This window comes from Haliotis cracherodii, unplaced genomic scaffold, assembly GCF_022045235.1.
Source record: "Haliotis cracherodii isolate W230 unplaced genomic scaffold, xgHalCrac1.p SCAF_2, whole genome shotgun sequence".
Lineage (NCBI taxonomy): Eukaryota > Metazoa > Mollusca > Gastropoda > Lepetellida > Haliotidae > Haliotis > Haliotis cracherodii.
Genome location: NW_027266275.1, coordinates 15,867,113 through 15,885,958, shown reverse-complemented (window position 1 = coordinate 15,885,958; position 18,846 = coordinate 15,867,113). Strand labels below are relative to the sequence as shown.

Sequence of the window (18,846 nt, the reverse complement as noted above, 5' to 3'; positions counted from 1 at the left end):
GTGATCACTAGTGACGGATGTCAGCTGATCATTAGTGATGAATGTCAGCTGACCATTACATAAGAATATCAGCGATCGCTAGTGATGGTTAGTTGGTTGGTTGGTTTGTTGTTTAACTCAGCAATATTCCAGCTATATGACGGCGGTCTGTAAATTATTGAGTCTGAACCAGACAATCCAGTGATTAATATCATGAGCATCGATCCATGCATTTGGGATCAATGACATTGCATAAACCATGTCAGCAAGCCTGACCACCCAATCCCGTTAGTCGCCTCTTACGACAAGTATAGTCGCCTTTTAAGGCAAGCATGGGTTGCTGAAGACCTATTCTACCCCGCATCTTCACGGGTCCACTAGTGATGAATGCCATGTCTCACTTGAGATGATTGTTGGGGATCACTATATAAAGTGATAAAATACAAACATGGGCTATCATGGGAATCAGGTGGTTAGATTACCTGGCCAATGGTTTCATACCCTGATGATGTTGTCCATCACTGATTACTTGCTTACTGCTGTCATAAAGCTGGCATATTGATGACTTCACCATTTGCTCACTCACTCACATTTGTGTTGTCTGTCGAAACATTGATCGGGACATGAAATGATGCCGCTGTTTTATGTTTGCAGGTGAAACCCCACCCTACCACTACGGCACTCACTACTCGTCAGCCATGATCGTGGCCTCCTATCTAGTCAGGATGGAACCCTTCACACAGCACTTCCTGAAACTCCAGGTCAGAGACTAATCTTGTGGCATAGTATCTCAGCCTGTGATTAGATTGGCATCTGAACCCGTGGGTCTGTAATCACCTACTCCACACCAAGCTCCCACTCATCCGCTCCACCCTATCCATACATCCACCCATCCACCCATCCATACATCAACCCATCCACCCATCCAACCATCCAATCCACAGACCCACCCCACCTACTCCACAGACCCACCCACTCCACAGACTCCTCTACCTACTCCACAGACCCACCCACTCCATAACCCCACCCAATCCACAGACCCCCAACTCCACCCACCTACTCCACAGACCCCTCCACCTACTCCACAGACCCACCCACTCCACAGACTCCTCCACCTACTCCACAGACCCACCCACTCCATAACCCCACCCACTACACAGACCCCAAACTCCACCCACACACTCCACAGACCCCCCCCCCCCCCCATTCCACAGACCCACCTACTCCACAGACCCACTCCATAACCCCACCCAATACACAGACCCACCCACCCAATACACAGGCCCACCCATCCAATACAGAGAACCACCCACCCACTCCATAAAACCCATCCAATACACAGACCCACTCCATAACCCCACCCAATACACAGACCCACCCACCCAATACACAGCCAAACCCACCCAATACACAGCCAAACTGACCCAATACACAGACCCACCCACTTCACAGACCCACCCACTCCATAAACCCACCCAGACCACAGACCCACCCATCCAGCCATTCATTCCCCAAAACCATCTTTGAAATTGAGTACTTCATCATTTCATCAAGATTAGAAATATGTTCAGCATTTTAGTCACCAATAACCACCATTCTATTTTTGTGAACTTCAAGTTTATGATATGCCTGGCACCAGGCCCTAGAGTACAGCCTCCCTTTATCTAGATGTAGTCTTCAGTGAGATAATGATCTGTTGATTTCATTTCAAGGGAGGTCACTTTGACCTGGCTGACAGAATGTTTCACAGCATCCGAGAGAACTGGCTGTCAGCAGCTAAACACAACATGGCAGATGTGAAAGAGCTTATTCCAGAGTTCTTCTACCTGCCGGACTTCTTGATCAACAAGAACAACTTTGACCTAGGTAGGTACATGATGTCTTAGCAATGCAGATTTACACAGTAGGAATGTTGGTTTTTACGTCCATACCTCCATAAACACAAACAAATATTGAAGTCACATCTGAGGACATGTAGAACATGAGTGTTATGTTTCCTACAGCTTGTGTGTTCACGTTGCAGGTTGTAAGCAGAGCGGGGTCCAGCTTGGTGATGTCATACTACCGGCCTGGGCTAAAGGGGACCCTAGAGAGTTCATCCGAGCCCACAGAGAGGTATGTCACAGCAGTGATAACTCCAAGCTCCTCACAGTGATAGCTCATGCCCAGAGATCTCTTTACTATTGCTGCCACTTGCACAACTCCCCACATTGCTAGATCACCTTTAACCATATATGGAGTTGAACTTGCAACTGTTGATGACTGTTAGGACCCCAATACTTTATTCTATGCAAAATGTTTTGTTTGTAAACTGAATAACATCCTTGGTATAATCTTGTAAGCAGTGAATAAAGAATGTAATTGAGAAGTGGGTTGATTTTGCTTTTTCCTGCAATCTCAAAAAAATTATTTTAAACAAACCTACATTTTCAAACCACCATAATAGATCTTTCACTCGTTCCCGACCAGCTCCATGGTCTAGTGGTAGAGCGTCCGACCGTAGAGCGAAATGTCCGTTGTTCGATCATCTGGGCCCTCTTTCACAAAGCGATCTTAGCGCTAAGACTATTGTAAGCCTATGCTAAAGTATGGGAGTTACGATGATCGTAGCGCTAAGATCGCTTTGTGCAAGTGGGCCCAGGTGTTTGATCAAAACACGTCGCTATATAAGTGCAATAATCTTTTGTACGCGACTCTAAACCCCATTTCACTTCACTCGTTCCCTCAAAACAATGTTATGAAATGATTGATGATTAATGTCTTCCATTGCCATTGCCAGGCTCTTGAGTGTGACTATGTGAGCGCTCACCTCCATGAATGGATCGACCTGATCTTCGGCTGCAAGCAGCGAGGACCACCAGCCGTGGAGTCCGTCAATGTGTTCCACCATCTGTTCTATGAAGGCAATGTGGACATCTACAGCATTGATGATCCTCTTAAGAAGAACGCCACAATTGGTTTCATAAACAACTTTGGGCAAATACCGAAACAGGTTGGTGGAGAGATTTCTTCTGTAGAGGCAGCTGCTACTCTGGAAATGATTTTCTTTCATGTACACAGATTTATCAGTGTATGTGGGGAGGTGGGGTACCCTAGTGGTTACAGCGTCCACTTGTCCCACCGAAGACCAGGGTTTGATTCCCCACATGGGTACAATGTGTGAAGCCCATTTCTGGTGTCCCCTGCCGTGATATTGCTGGAATATTGTTGAAAGTGGTGTCAAACAATATTCACTCTCTCACTCACTCACTCACTCTGTAGTTGTAATAACTTCTTCAGTTAGTTCCCACTTATCAGTCGTCAGAATATGACTGTGACAGCCTATCTATGCAAGCATCCGTCAACACCTTCTCTTGATTTACTAACTTTGAACCAGCGCTGTAGGAAATTCTACCCATACATGTTTTATGTATATGAGATGTATGCTGTTGTGTTTAGTTGTTCAAGCGGCCCCACCCCCAGAAGAAGTTGAACATCCGTGCCCTGGACCCCCTACCCATGGGCTCCTACACCAGCACCTCGGCGGACAGACTCTTCTTCCACAACGTTGACAATCTCAAACCTTCCATGCAGCCTGTCAAAGGTAGGTCCACAGGCTACCCACATCAGCCCAATACACATACCTACCCAATACACAGACCCACCCACTACACAGACCCACCCAATACACAGACCCACCCACTAGACAGACCCACCCACTACACAGACCCACCCACTACACAGACCCACCCACTACACAGACCTACCCAATACACAGACCCACCCACTACACAGACCCACCCACTACACAGACCCACACAATACACAGACCCACACAATACACAGACCTACCCACTCCATAAACCCACCCAATACACAGACCAACCCACACATAGTTCACACATACATTGCCATAATGCTTCAATGAAATTGCTAATTTGGTGGTATGGAGGGTTAAGTTCTTGAAATGCATTGACAGCCCTTGAAAAGTGCTTTAATTCAAGAAAAGCAAGTACAGACTTGTGATAATTAGCAGGAAAGGCTTCTTTAAGGCAGTTGTTAATTTGGGGTTTGTTAAATTTTGAACTGCTGCTGTATATTGTAGAGCTGAAGAGTGCCATGCAAAATATGTAATGTGTATTATAGAGACAAAGAGTGCGGTGCAATATATGTACTGTATGTTATAGAATTGAAGAGCGCTGTGGGTCAGATCTTCCACAGTGAGAAGTATGTGATGGCTGTGGAGCAGAACAAAGTCCTCATCCCACCAGGCTGCAACAAGTACCTGGCCTGGGGCTACTCAGACCTCAGTGTCCGTATCGGCAACTACGAATCTGATAGGGTAGGTACACTTGCTTCCTGCTCACTGAAATGACTGGATAAGCAAAGATTTCATTATATGTTCTAAGATGAACATCAGGGCATTTTCATGTTCCTCTCTATTTCAACATCTGTCATTGGCTGATGGTCAGTTATGAATGTACACTTCATGTAGCCCTGAAAAAGATGTATAAAAACCTCAGTGAATTATAGGACTTCATGTTATTGCAACCAATACCATAACCTCCAACTTCCATTTGATGTCTGGCTCTTCTTGGTTCTCCATGTTATTTTCGGGGGCACGGGTCCGGCCCAGTCGACATGCCAGAAACCTATGATTGTGAGTTCGAATACCGGTTCGCCCCGATTATGTTTCTAGGTTTGTCAGCACCATACCTGTGCTCGTGGGTTTCACCGAAGTGGTAAACATCTGAGACCTGCATCACTTCGGGCTTTCCTCCCACATTAAGCTGACATATATAAGCTGATATAACTGGAATACTGTTAAAAGCAGCGTTAAACCCAGCTCACTCACTCACTCCATGCTATTTTTTAAGAATATTCTGGAGGTCATATAGCCAACATGGTTGCTCCAAGTACGGAGGATACTTGAAGAAAATTGCAGTGCGTGTTCCCGTCTCTCCTTTGGAACGTATCCGTGGGCTAGTGGTAGAGTGTCCTCAGGGAGAGCGGAAGGTCGGCGGCTCGATCCCTGGCTGCGTCATACCAAAAGACGTTAAAAAATCCAAATTGTATTCACCCTGCCTGGCGCTCGGCATTATGGGGATAAAACATTGAACCCAATTTCACCTCACCTCACCTCACCTCACCTCACCTCTTATGTTGTTCAAAGACAAAGGGTGAAACGTAGTCAAGTAGTTTAAGACCTGGCATAACCTTGATGCATTCTCCATTCTCCAAATGGATATAATAGGAGCAGCTAATTCTTGGTGTGCGCACACATCATAAGATCTCTCTTCTTATATGTTGAAGCAGCGTTAGAAGTTGGCACTCGTCCTGTAATCCTTGCCAAACTGCCCCATAGTTAAGGCATCCTAAGGACTAGTAGAAATTTGCCCTTTTTAAGTGTTTTGCTATATGTTATCATTATAAGGACTAGTGGTCTAAAACTGTTGTTTCTAACGCTGCTGAAGTCATGTCATGATTGTTTCTGGAATTTCATGTGTGGGTCAGTGGCAACTTGTCTATAACTCATAAGTATGTAAGTATCATTTTACACCACGGCCATCAATATGACTGCAGGAGACACTAAAACGTATGAAGGACTAAAGAGTTGATGATCTGTTTTGTCTGTGCCAGGCCTCGGCAGTGTTTGAGTGTCTGGACAACGGAGAGATACTGTGTGCTGCTTGCCCCAACTCCAAACTCTTCATCACAGGAGGATTCAGCTGTGTAAGTTTCTGTATAGTCCTGCTATTTATGACCAATGATTGAAGCCGATCTCACACTGCGTCATGTATGATTACCATCTGGTGTGGACAGATGTGAACACCAGTTTCTGTATAGTCCCGCTATTTATGACCAACGATTGAAGCCGATCTCACACTGCGTCATGTATGATTACCATCTGGTGTGGACAGATGTGAACATCAGTTTCTGTATAGTCCCGCTATTTATGACCAACGATTGAAGCCGATCTCACACTGCGTCATGTATGATTACCATCTGGTGTGGACAGATGTGAACATCAGTTAATATCTCTCTTCAATTGATTAAATTTTTCAGTCGAATTTTCCCAGATATTCCTAATTGCCTTAAATTATTACTTTACATTCCTAGCAATGCTCTTTAAAGTGTATATATGTATACATCCAGTGGAGGTTTCCACTATCAGAGATTGTAATTCCCATCCCATCATATCTGTCTCTAGGTTGTGAACGTCTGGGAGTACATTCCTAAAGAGCGGAAAGCTTTCCTGAAGCGCCCCCTGTATGGCCATACCGAGCCTGTCACATGTCTAGCAGCTTCCCCTGCGTACAATGTGATCATCAGTGGATCACGTGATCGCACCTGTATCATCTGGGATATGAGCCGGCTGATCTTTGTACATCAGCTGAGAGGTCACGTAGCGCCGGTGGCTGCTGTGGCCATCAATGATCTGACAGTGAGTTGCTTTGTTGCCTGATCTGATATCCAGCCAGGAACCGTCAGATGGTTTCATTGTATCAGTGACAGTAAATTACCACTGCTTCTGACAAGATGGTGGAGGAATACAACTCAAGGCCATAATAAATTAATTGTTATATTTTCACCCAAACCTGCCTGACTGCATCACCACAAAACATGAAATTAATTGATACCTGCCCATCATTATTTCATTAAATTCTGTTATAAAAGAAATTGTTAATGCGGACTTTATTAAAATGTTAGGACTGTTCGTGTCTGTCATTCAGTTGACCCCATTTGCTATGTATCATACAGGGCGACATTGCTACATGTTCTGGCACCTACCTTCACATCTGGAACACCAACGGAGAGGGCATTGCTAGTGTCAACACCTCCACAGGGCGTAACCAGCAGATCTTATGTGTGGCCATGTCACAGGCAAGTACAGTTCACCTCCACCATGCTACTGTATCACACACTCCTGAAGATAGAATAGGTCCTCAGTATCAGCGCTTGTCTCCCATGGGGTATAAATATCAGAAAGGGTCCCTAGTACATGGGGAATCAAGGTCAGAATAGTTCTCCAGTACCCATACTTGTCTCCCATGTGGAATCAAGATCAGAATAGTTCTCCAGTACCCATGCTTGTCTCCCATGTGGAATCAAGATCAGAATAGTTCTCCAGTATCCATGCTTGTCTCTCATTGGGAATCAAGATCAGAATAGGTCCCAAGCACCATGCTTGTCGCTCATGGGAAATCAAGATCAGAATAGTTCTCCAGTACCCATGCTTGTCTCTCATGGGGAATCAAGATCAGAATAGTTCTCATGTATCCAGGCTTGTCTCTCATTGGGAATCAAGATCAGAATAGTTCTCATGTATCCATGCTTGTCTCTCATGGGGAATCAAGATCAGAATAGTTCTCATGTATCCATGCTTGTCTCTAATGGGAAATCAAGATCAGAATAGTTCTCATGTATCCATGCTTGTCTCTCATGGTAAATCCAGATCAGAATAGTTCTCCAGTACCCATGCTTGTCTCTCATGGGAAATCAAGATCAGAATAGTTCTCCAGTACCCATGCTTGTCTCTCATGGGAAATCAAGATCAGAATAGTTCTCCAGTACCCATGCTTGTCTCTCATGGGAAATCAAGATCAGAATAGTTCTGCAGTATCCATGCTTGTCTCCCATGGGAAATCAAGATCAGAATAGGTCCCAAGCGCCCATGCTTGTCTCTCATGGGAAATCAAGATCAGAATAGTTCTCCAGTATCCATGCTTGTCTCCCATGGGGAATCAAGATCAGAATAGGTCTGCTGTACATGGGAAATCAAGATCAGAATAGTTCTCCAGTACATGAGAAATTCAGATCAGAATAGGTCCCCAGTACATGAGAAATCTAGGTCAGAATAGGTCCCCAGTACCCATGCTTGTCTCATATCTCACCTGACCCTGCAAATGAACTACTTGTTTGCTTTGCCAAGACTCAAATATTTTCAGGTTGCCAGTGGAAGGAGCCTTTTCTGGCAGCATTATAGAGCAGCACTTACACAGTCCCGACTCACTGTCTAACTTACACAAGCAGATACAATCTAATACATCAGAACATCTTGTTTAACATCAGTAATATATTGTTTGCATTCAGATGATGGAATGGGACTCACAGAATGTCATCCTGACAGGAAGCAGTGATGGAGTTGTCCGGGTAAGGAAACTGTCCTTTGGACTACTAAACCTTGTAAACAGTTATCAGTTTTTGTAGCAAACCTTCTTATGAGAAGCAAATCTGCTTTGTTAATTTCATCACTTATGTTGAATATACCTGTGACAATTTGTGAATCAATTTAAATGGAGCCTAGGCTTTCACCGTTTGGTGTCAATTGTCAGTGTAGATGCTGTACTTGTAGTCACAGACTTGTGTGGAATGGAGACAATGTCTAATGTAATTAATGTTGTCTTCTATTGCTTGCTTGATGTTGATCATTACCCTTGAATGCAGAGGGAAAAAGGTTGTTGAATGGTAGAATATAGTAGTCTGCGACTTAACCAATAGTCTGGAGTCCGAGTTTGAAATATTCTGTTTGATATATAGTGACCTCAACTAGTAATAATCCATATTATTATCTACTGAAAATGATGCCTAGTTGAGTTTGGTCGATGCAAGAGTTTGGGGACAGACTGCTGTTAGGACTCAAATTTTGTAAGCATCTAATACCTCATTTAGTTTTTTTGGAATAATGATCATTGTATGTTTATAACGAGATTTATGGTTGGAGTTATATGTACATATTATGTTTAATCTCAGATGTGGAGTGTCGAGTATGTCCAAGTGCCGATAGAAACCAAGACCAAATCCAAGGACCAGCCTGAAACAGGCAAGAAGGATGTGGTTACCTCCCCTGTTGTTAATACTCAACCAATCGGAATTCCAAAAATAGCTCGCCGTGAGTCCTGTGATAGCTACAGCGATGCCCGATCAGCTGTGGACTTGTTGAAAGACTTTAAAGATCCTGACTATTTGGCAGCAAAGGAATGTGAACTCGGTTCATCTGCAGACAGTGAGCATCACTATGTGAACAGGATGAAGAACCGTGATAACAAGAAACGAGAACAAACTAACATGGGTGACACAGAGAAGGATGTGTTCGAAAGACTGGAGTCCAACCTGAGTACGACGAGTAGCACGAGTGACTTGTACCGAGGCGAGGATGGCACAAGTACAAATGGTGACGGAGATGACTTGAGTAGAGAGTGTGACAGCTCGAGCATCAAGTCAGGGGAACATTCCCTAGAAACTGCCCTAGATGTTCTCACCGAACTAGGTGACGAGGAAAAGGTGACGTCTCAGAACAGCCAGCAGCCGAGTCAGTCGGAACCGTGTCTGGCGGCCGTAGCTAGTGGGGAAAACAGTGTTGGTGTCGATGGTCGTAGCAAGAGCCATCCTGACTTGAAGGGGTCGGGGCATGAGTCGGACTCGTCTCGATCAAACAGCTCCGACTTTGTGGTGATTCAGGAGGGTGAGGTGGCAGACTCGAAGAAATCGATGGAGGAGGTGCTGAAGAAGTATAAGCCTAAGAACAAGAACACACTGAGAGAAGGTGAGACAAGACACATACAGTACATTGTCATACACTCATGTCCTTTTATCTTTAAGTATTTGGGTTATGAAGTTGATGTATTTTCAGGTCTACATGTTATTTCAGTGCTGTTTGTCTTACTGGTATTTTCAATGGTCTTCCCTCCGTGGCAGGTTTCCAATGGCAGAGTCAGCTGGTGTTCCGCAGCAAGTTGACGATGCACACAGCGTTTGAGAGAAAGGACAACAAGGACCCTGCTGCTGTCACAGCCATTGCCATTTCCAAGTGAGTCGAACCTTCATGATACCAAACAGGCACTTATTATTACCAGGTTTTGGCTAAGAAATCTTCATTTGCCATTTTCAAGTTAGCTAAACTTACATTTTCCGACAAAAACATTTTGTTGTAACCATCTTTTAGATAATAAATATTCTGTTTCAAATTGAGTTGAACTTTCACGTCCATACTTGATTATTTACAGGCACCTGTCATACAGATAGAATAAAGATAGACGTTATACAAGGCTTGGTGACTTGGTTGATTGTGCATGATCGTTCCCCAACCATGTTGGACATTGCTCATAATATCAATCATTGGTTTTGCTGGTTCAGATTAGATTATTAAGAGGCTGCTATGATATGGCTGGAATATTGCTGACAACAGCATTAAGAACAAACACACATATAGACACTTATAAGCACAGGTATACATTGTGTTGTAACATTTCAGAAATATGACGTCAAGATACCTGAAATGGGCTTCACATTTTGTACCCATGTCGGGAATCAAACCCGGGTCTTTGGTGTGATGAGTGAACGCTTTTACCCCTAGACTAACTGTGTTTAACTGCGTGTGTGTGTATGTGTTGCAGGGACCACAAGACAGTGTATGTGGGTGACGCCAAGGGACGGATATTCAGCTGGACAGTGACTGACCAGCCTGGCCGTGTGGTGGCTGACCACTGGATGAAGGATGAGGGAGTGGACAGCTGTCTCTCCTGCTCTGTCAAGTTTTCCTTCTCCGAGCGGCGACACCATTGTCGGAATTGTGGACAAGTGTTCTGTTCAAGGTCAGTGATGTGTCATGGCAGAATATTTGTAGATAGTGATGACATTGGTGTTTTGAATTTTTCCAAGTCAATATGTAGTAAAACTTTCAAAATGTCTTCAGAAAATGTCAATGTATATGTACGTAATAACCATATGACGGAACTTGAGCACATCAGTTTATTGTCCCCAAGCACTTGCAGACGAAAATTGCTACACTGAAATTTACTCTTTGAAATACACCATATATCGGTATGTAGTCAAACGACCCGCTGACCTATCACCAGAGCCGAGGTAATGAGGCGCCAAATGTACAGGCTAGAATGTCAGCCATTTTTTTTAACGTGTATACTTCTGATAACATGACATGTGTTACATGTCTACAGACATTGCTGTTTCATCACCATTAGTGACCAGCCAACATCTCAAGTTTTTTATCTACATATTATTTGTAATTGCTCTGAAAAAACAAACTATTGTCCTGAAAGCTGACCTTACAAATATCCTATCACACTGATAAAAGTCGGCGGAGTCTGTATATCACTTGTGACTTTCTGATTGGTCAGTCATTTTGTTTGATTGACACTTCCCTACAAACATGACTAATGTTATGCCTATCAAAAATTCTTTCCTCTTTTCAGATGTAGCCGGTATGAGACGGAGATCCGGCGTCTTCGCATTGTGCGACCGGTACGAGTGTGTCAGGCCTGCTATAACATAGTCCGGGCCCAGCAGGCCGCCGACGCCATCTCCAGCCAGAAGACGTGAACACCATCATTCCATAGAGTGCATTAGACTAGTGTCAGTGAACAGTAGACCACAGTACACGTTCCACCTGCGACTTCACCTGTACCAATGTTGTGATGTGTTGGTAGGGAGAGGTTCAGTCATACCTTGCCATCTTGGAGTGCCTCGTTTTGTACACTGGCAAGATGAGGCAGATAGTCTTTGGAGGCTCATTACACCAGGGACACCTTATTTCAAGCCTGAAGGGGCAGATGTCAAGCCTGTAGGGGCAGACGTCAAGCCTGCAGGGGCAGACGTCAAGCCTAAAGAAGGCACATTTGAAGCTATGGGTCATATTTGAAGCCTGATTTTGGCCTGTTGGAAACCTGATATGAAGAGGGTCCATAATGGCATTTGCAGCTTTTGTTATGTTGATCTCCATGGAGTTGTTACTGTGAATTGAACAGACTGACTTTTGTGGAAGGACCACGCTGAGGGTGCTCGTGGTTCGGCACTGTTGACAGAAGGGGAGCTATGTTTCTGTTGAATTACTGTGTCTGTTGCTTGAAGTCTCCCTCACTCTGTACTGTTTGTCAGTATTGGTTACATGTCTTATGGTATTTTGTTGCTGTTATTGCATTGGATTGTTTTGAAGACAACAGGGATGGAACATGATGGTTGTGGAGAAAGTAGTCACATCTTAATACATGCAATCCAAAGAATAGAAAGTCAAAAGTCCCAGATAAGTTAATGCGTAAACTTTACTACTTGCCTAAGCATATCATTGTGTATGAATGTGTGAGGCTGGTTCTCTGTCACGACCTGAAGGGACGGTCAGGTCTTGAACCTCATCTGAACTAACTTGCATCATCTGGATACATGGCAGAACAACATTACCAGAGAACAAGATTAACACAGAACAACATGAACACAGGAGAACATTTACACAGGATAACAATCTGTATACAAGGGAGAATCGAGTCACCTTTAGGAGAGCCACCACTGGAAGATCTTTCACATGACAATACCTCACACTACAAAGATATTGCACAGTTACCTCGGTATTTGCCAACACAGAATCTCTGGATGGAGTGAAATTCCAAGAGTTTGAACAGATCTTGCTTGCAGTGCTGTAAGCTGTCTGTCTGCAGTGTAGGGTGTAGGAGTCCTGTTGTGCTCTGTGTTGTCCAGCATCTGTGTCCAGCATCTGTGTCCAGCCTCAGAATCTCTCACACACACAGCACTCAGTGTTACCAATTGTTACAGAATCTGCATTGCTTGTCACCACGGTTAACAGTGTAGTTTTGTTAACAGCAGCTTGCCATAATCACTGTTGTATCAATGTTGATAAGTTGACATTACATAATACAGCTACCAGTTTGAGATTGTAACTGTTTCTGCAATTTGAAGCTGTTTACATGTGTTGAGTCCGACAGAAAAGAAGTATGATGTGGAGCAATTTGAAGCTGTTTACATGTGTTAGTCCGACAGAAAAGAAGTATGATGTGGAGCTGTATTGGCAGCTGTGATACAACTCATGATGAAGCTTGTGAGCCACACCTTGCTTCATTGTCTAGATGGTGAGACAGTCATCAGCTCGTCAGGATGATGGTGAGACAGTCATCAGCTCGTCAGGATGATGGTGAGACACTCATCAGCTCATCAGGATGATGGTGAGACACTCATCAGCTTATCAGCATGATGGTGAGACAGTCATCAGCTCATCAGGTTGATCGTGAGACAGTCATCAGCTCAGCACGATGGTGAGACAGTCATCAGCTCATCAGGTTGATCGTGAGACAGTCATCAGCATGATTGTGAGAGTCATCAGCTCGTCAGGATGATTGTGAGAGTCATCAGCTCGTCAGGATGATTGTGAGAGTCATCAGCTCGTCAGGATGATTGTGAGAGTCATCAGCTCGTCAGGATGATTGTGAGAGTCATCAGCTCGTCAAGTTGATGGTGAGACAGTCATCAGCTCATCAGCTTGATGGGGAGACAGTCATCAGCTCATCAGGATGATGGTGAGACAGTCAGCTCATCAGCAAGACAGGAGACAGACATGAATTCGTCAGCATGATGTTGAGACAGCCAGCAGCTCGTCAGGAAGATAGTGCTATTGAGTATGAACATGGTTAGCAATTGTATGATACAGTTCCATGTTGCTCCCTTGTCAATATGTTTTGTTTGACTTTATAGCTGGAATTAGAATACATTTACAGCCAAGTGATAGAGACTGTCAGCAATTTCTAACACTTCCTCCTCCTTGAGGGGTGTGTCATGTTAGCAGTGATCAGTTGTTTTTTTGTGCAATGAATTTATACCAGAGTGAGAGACTGACTCAAACATTTTGTTTGTGTTTTCATGAGACTTGTATTACTTATTTTTGAATATGTTTTCACAAACCTTGATGCAATGAATGTTAACTCCCTGCTCATTTCATAGCAGAGAACATAATTTTTCTGTGTAATATGTACGTGAAGAGTTAGCCAAACAGGATTCATGTCTACTTCAAATGGGTTTATGACCTCAAGAGGAGGAAGTCATAGTTGCTGAAACTGTCTGAAGTTTTGTCTGTTAGAATATTAGTGTTAACATTATATGAGATAGGGATCTTTTTACAGCTTTCAACTAAATACCCATGACAGACAAATTAGAATACAGTGTTGTTAGTTTGAAGAAAAGACAGTCCTGATTTTCTACTTTCAGATGTGTTTTAGTACTGCATTCAGTGCATTAGTGTTAAACTGAGTAGAAACGTTTCTGTGTTCTAAGTCTGAACAGGAAGATGTTTAATTTTGACCAACATTTACTCCAGTAGACTAGTTCTCTGAGACCACCGAGGTATATCCCTGTATGCATAGCTGATGACGAATTGATCCACCCCAATAAAGCATACTAGGAGACATTCCATGGCTGAATTCCACGGTCCACATTTACGTTTCCATAATAGGAGCAGCGTGTGTGTTGTAAGCTGCCAACATGTTGTAGGCTACCAGTTTGTTATTATTTTTCTCCTAAAATTTGCTTTATTTACTAATGTTACTTGATTTATAATATTTTATTTATCAAAGTATATGAAAAAAATATCACATTCATAAAATGGCACAGATATTGATTTGCACAAGAAAGGAAATTGTTCTGTGGTACCCCGAAGAATGGTAACATTTCACTTGCCTGTGGGAGTAACCTACAGGATTGTGTTCCTGGTGTCTGTAGAGGTTCTATCATTGTAACACTGGTTTCAGGGATGAGCCAATGTGTCCGACACAAAAGGGTTTCCATATGGTTGCGTGACTTGGATGATTTCGGAAGTTCTCTTACCGTGAACTTTGAATGCAACTACTGTTTTAGATCTTCAGATAAAGTATGCTTCTGTGTAACAGAAGAATATGGATAGTCCTTTTGAAGAAAGGGTAGTTGCTATTTTGTGATTTTCGTGAATTTGGGTGGATGAAATGATATGTGCACATCACTATGTCTGTCAATTTGTGAATATCATCCTGTATATATGTTATCCTTGATCCAAGGTTACTTAGGCTAAGAGAATAATTGTTGGTTCTCAGGCAAACTTTCATTTGTATATTTCTGTTTTCAGAGAACACAATACATATTCTAATCTCTAGGGCATACTCTTTCACAGTCATATGTAAAGTAATATGATTTAACTGTCCACACGCTTATAAAAAACATTGCCAGAGCACTAGGTTTTACTTGTTCTAGCATTAGATGATAGGAATATGATTAATATAAAAGTATTTTATAGTTAGTTTCATGGTTGATTATATTGTACCAGTAATAAGCAACTGTTAGCTCACCTGAACCGAGATCCGATGTGCTTGTCGAGGCTTCAACTGGTAACATGGCAGAATCATTGGGACTGAGATTACCTTGTGTCTGTTCCTGCCAATGATAACCCCTTGATTTATACAAAAGGTTTTGAATCCATATTTGATATGGCTATGTAATCATATTTTCTCCCACTGAATGTTTTAAGCTGTTGGATATAAAATAAGGTGAACGAAAATGCTGAGGCATGTATTTCCAAGTAACAAAAGGATATTTAGGGATATAAAAATAAGTTAAAAACCAATGTAATGGAAATCACCGATATATATGTGTGTGATGGAATAAGTGTTATGAACTGCATATATATATATATACATAAATACATCATTGACACACTCCTAATGGCATTGTGCAATATGCTAGCTGTCATTCTGTATATATTGTGTTTCTTTTGTTTGTACATAGGAAGCTTGCTAATTGTTACATACGAGAAAATATGTTATAAACATTATTTGTGGGCCAAACTGAGATCGTTTTGTAGGTTATGTACCTTGTAGTATGACTGTTGTGTGAAGACGCTGTGTGTGTCCGTGCTGCCACCTAGGTACTGCTTGTGCGAAGACTTACATCAATTCCTTGTTCTTGTTGCATTATCTAGTTTTTTAACACGTTTTTGTGATTTTAGTTTAGTTTGTGTGCTCAATGTTCTTGAATGTACAAATCTGGTTTGCTCGAAGCTGTTCTGAGGAGGTTCTTGTGTTAGAGAGGTAGAGTTTTGATTTGTTTTGATCTGATCTGTATGATTTGAAGTTTGGTTTAGAGTTTGAGAAAGAAAAATATGCTTGTAAGGCCAGACCAATTTGTTTTTTGGTTTTACATATTCCTAGGCCATTACTTATGGTCAAACAAACAGATACATGAATAGGTCAGTCAGAAAACTACTTTCCATGTTGACAAAATATTTTTGTTGTTTTGAACTGATCATGAGCTGTGTTTTCCTCATACAAGTTCTTTAGTTGATCACTGAAAGAATTCTGACAGTATTTTCACCATTGGTACATACTTCCTATGATTTTAGAGTACGAGATACTTTGTGAAAAACAAATCAAAACTTGGTCTGGGTTCAACTTTCAGGAATCACGTCAGTATCAGTATTGGTTTTCTTGACACTACTAAATGCATAAGATTGATCAACATAATACGTGCACTACTAAAACCTATTGCCAAGATTCCTAAAGCATAATTATTGTTTGTTTTGCCAGGTGGTAGAACTACTGGAAATACAAGGATTTAAAACATTTGTTGTGAGAAATGAGATATGAAAGAAGACAGATATTTCAGTCCCAACAGCAATCAAATGTTCACATAATAAGAACTAGTTTCGAGATTATTCAGGCCATGTGTGCTATCCAATTTGTACATAATCATTTGGAGACATTCCATAAAGACTCACTTTTATTACAATACCTTTTTCCAAGTATGCAAATGAACTGTAGCCTTTATTATCCCCTCTGTTGTATGTTGCCAAAGACATTATTATGCGTAGTGTCCGTGTACTCCCGACATTCAGGACGTTGTTTGCTGGACCTCAGTTGTTGCAATATCCCAAAGGGGCGGCTCCATTGTGTTATAATCTCTTACTGAAATGGGCATTTATGTTCTCATTAGTCAATGATATTTAATGAATATTTAATCAAATAATTTATTCAGAAATGTTGAATTAGACTGTATGGTCTTTTCTTAATTACTTTGTTTAGATATCATACCATTCATAACAGATGTGTCGATGGCCAATATGAAAATGAAATTTTAAAAGGAATTTTTTATTTTAAGCGATCACTTCAGATTTTTGATGGTTTGATTAAATGTTGAATAATGTGTGTCTCTTAAAGTCGAGTGTTAGTATACTACTTAAAAAATATGAAAATATGAAAATGAAATTTTAAAAGGAATTTTGTATTTTAAGCGATCACTTCAGATTTTTGATGGTTTGATTAAATGTTGAATAATGTGTGTCTCTTAAAGTCGAGTGTTAGTATACTACTTAAAAAATGTTAAGGGCGATTTTTTCATATGACTATAGTTAATCTGTCATGACATAATGGATTAACTAATATATACTCAAAGGCTAAAGTGCTTGTGATAACCAAACACAAAGAGGATTGGTCAAACAGTTGTCCTGGTGCATATGGAATTATATAACATAGAAAGCTCAATGTCTGAAGGAATGGTAACAAACAGCAGTCCATATAAGGAGTGCTCCTACCATATGCTAGTGAGCCATGTCACCAGAGAGGGTTCAGAGGCAAGTTCACCCAGTCAGTAGCCAGTGCTGCCACCTTGTGCATTGAAGCAGGCCTAACACCTTCGCCTCATTGAGATCACTAAACGAAGAAAAGTCGGGGCAATGACATTCCATATTTGAGGAAGGATAAATCGGAGTTCTTGCAAAGTTGTTATTGGATATGGAAGACGTCTCAAAGATCGTTTCATTTCATTCTTCATGTGCTCGATTGATGGCAGATGAGGGGCTCTTGCAGGCCAAGGGACGGTCTCTCACGTGGTTGTTGGTTGCGTTTCTTCGAGCTTTTTCACATTTTCCCAGGTTTGAATCCAAAACTTCATATAAGAATCCACGTCACAATAACTTTTGCCTTTGAGTTTAATGTGAAAGAATTGGGTGTTCTTTAACTTTTTGTTAAGTAGTATCTTCTCCATTCACCTACTTTGTGGACTTTTTCATTACGACAGATAGTCAACAGATGTTGCACGAAGAAATGTTTTTTTGTTCTTATTTGTTTGGATCATTTGATTTATAATCAAGTAATTAAGTAGATGCCGAAGAGTATTATAGTCCAAACTAAATCTGCAAAGACTTTCCAAATTGCTGGTTTGTTTCGTGGTAGAGTAGATAGTTTATAGACAAGCTAGTGCTGCGTAGCCCGTGTTAGTGTAGAAGTCCTTAGTCAAGAGATTACCACAGTTCTTTCATGTTGTTTAGTTGTTTATGTGAAACAGTCACCAGTCCTTCTTTTACACCAACCCAACACCATATTAGGTAACCTACACTGATTGAGAATCACTGATGGGGAGTACTTAGCAGTCGGTTCAAGGCCAGACTTCTATTTTTATGGTTTGCAGATTTTTTGCCCAAAAAATTAAGGTCACTTGGTCAGATAAATAAAATAATATAAAAAAAATTCAATTCTTTTTTACTTTTTCTCATGATATGTGATAATTTGTTGTTTTGAAGTTTTTAGGATAAATATTCAACAGGTTTTAATTATTTATTTTGTTAACTATTTATATAGATAGCGACAGTAATGATATTTTTATTTACATTTTACTTATTTCTTGTCTGAAGAATAAAACAATTCATTATTTTTTTGACATTTAAAGTTTTCAAAGTTGGTAGATTTGTAAACCAAGTATTAAAAGAAGCCTGGCCAAAACCTGAAAGTCCTGGGCTTTATTTCACAAAGTGATCTTAGCGCTAAGGCTGACTCTAGTCTGTGTTTAAGTAGGGCAGTTATCATTGTCTTGGGGCTGTGATCGCTTTGTGGAATGGGACCCTGAAGCCAAACTTGGACTTGTGATTTTAGATATTGGATGGATTGAATTATTAAATTTCTAAGTCATACAGAGTACATGTATAGATGTAGGGAACAAATGTTTTTTTAAATGTGTTTTTGTGCACATGAAATAGCAATACACCATTATTGTATAGATTCTTTGTTAATATATGCTGAGAAGAAATATAATAATTCTAACTAATCTATAAAACCGATGGCAACAATTTGC

The 18,846-nt window shown here is 41.4% G+C and overlaps 1 protein-coding gene across 1 annotated transcript in view; it reads left to right on the top strand.

Annotated features, from left to right (window-relative positions):
- Nucleotides 1–14,049, top strand: part of LOC139469866 (WD repeat and FYVE domain-containing protein 3-like) — an 88,839-nt gene extending 74,790 nt beyond the window's left edge. Inside the window, exons 57-70 of the mRNA XM_071252181.1 lie at nucleotides 634–740; nucleotides 1,692–1,845; nucleotides 2,003–2,094; nucleotides 2,759–2,971; nucleotides 3,418–3,562; nucleotides 4,146–4,300; nucleotides 5,599–5,691; nucleotides 6,170–6,403; nucleotides 6,721–6,843; nucleotides 8,053–8,112; nucleotides 8,713–9,505; nucleotides 9,658–9,769; nucleotides 10,356–10,553; nucleotides 11,172–14,049. Coding sequence (XP_071108282.1) covers nucleotides 634–740; nucleotides 1,692–1,845; nucleotides 2,003–2,094; nucleotides 2,759–2,971; nucleotides 3,418–3,562; nucleotides 4,146–4,300; nucleotides 5,599–5,691; nucleotides 6,170–6,403; nucleotides 6,721–6,843; nucleotides 8,053–8,112; nucleotides 8,713–9,505; nucleotides 9,658–9,769; nucleotides 10,356–10,553; nucleotides 11,172–11,298 — 2,606 coding nt within the window. The 3' untranslated portion in view covers nucleotides 11,299–14,049. The remainder of the gene's footprint in view (nucleotides 1–633; nucleotides 741–1,691; nucleotides 1,846–2,002; nucleotides 2,095–2,758; nucleotides 2,972–3,417; nucleotides 3,563–4,145; nucleotides 4,301–5,598; nucleotides 5,692–6,169; nucleotides 6,404–6,720; nucleotides 6,844–8,052; nucleotides 8,113–8,712; nucleotides 9,506–9,657; nucleotides 9,770–10,355; nucleotides 10,554–11,171) is intronic.
- Nucleotides 14,050–18,846: the final 4,797 nt, after the last annotated feature.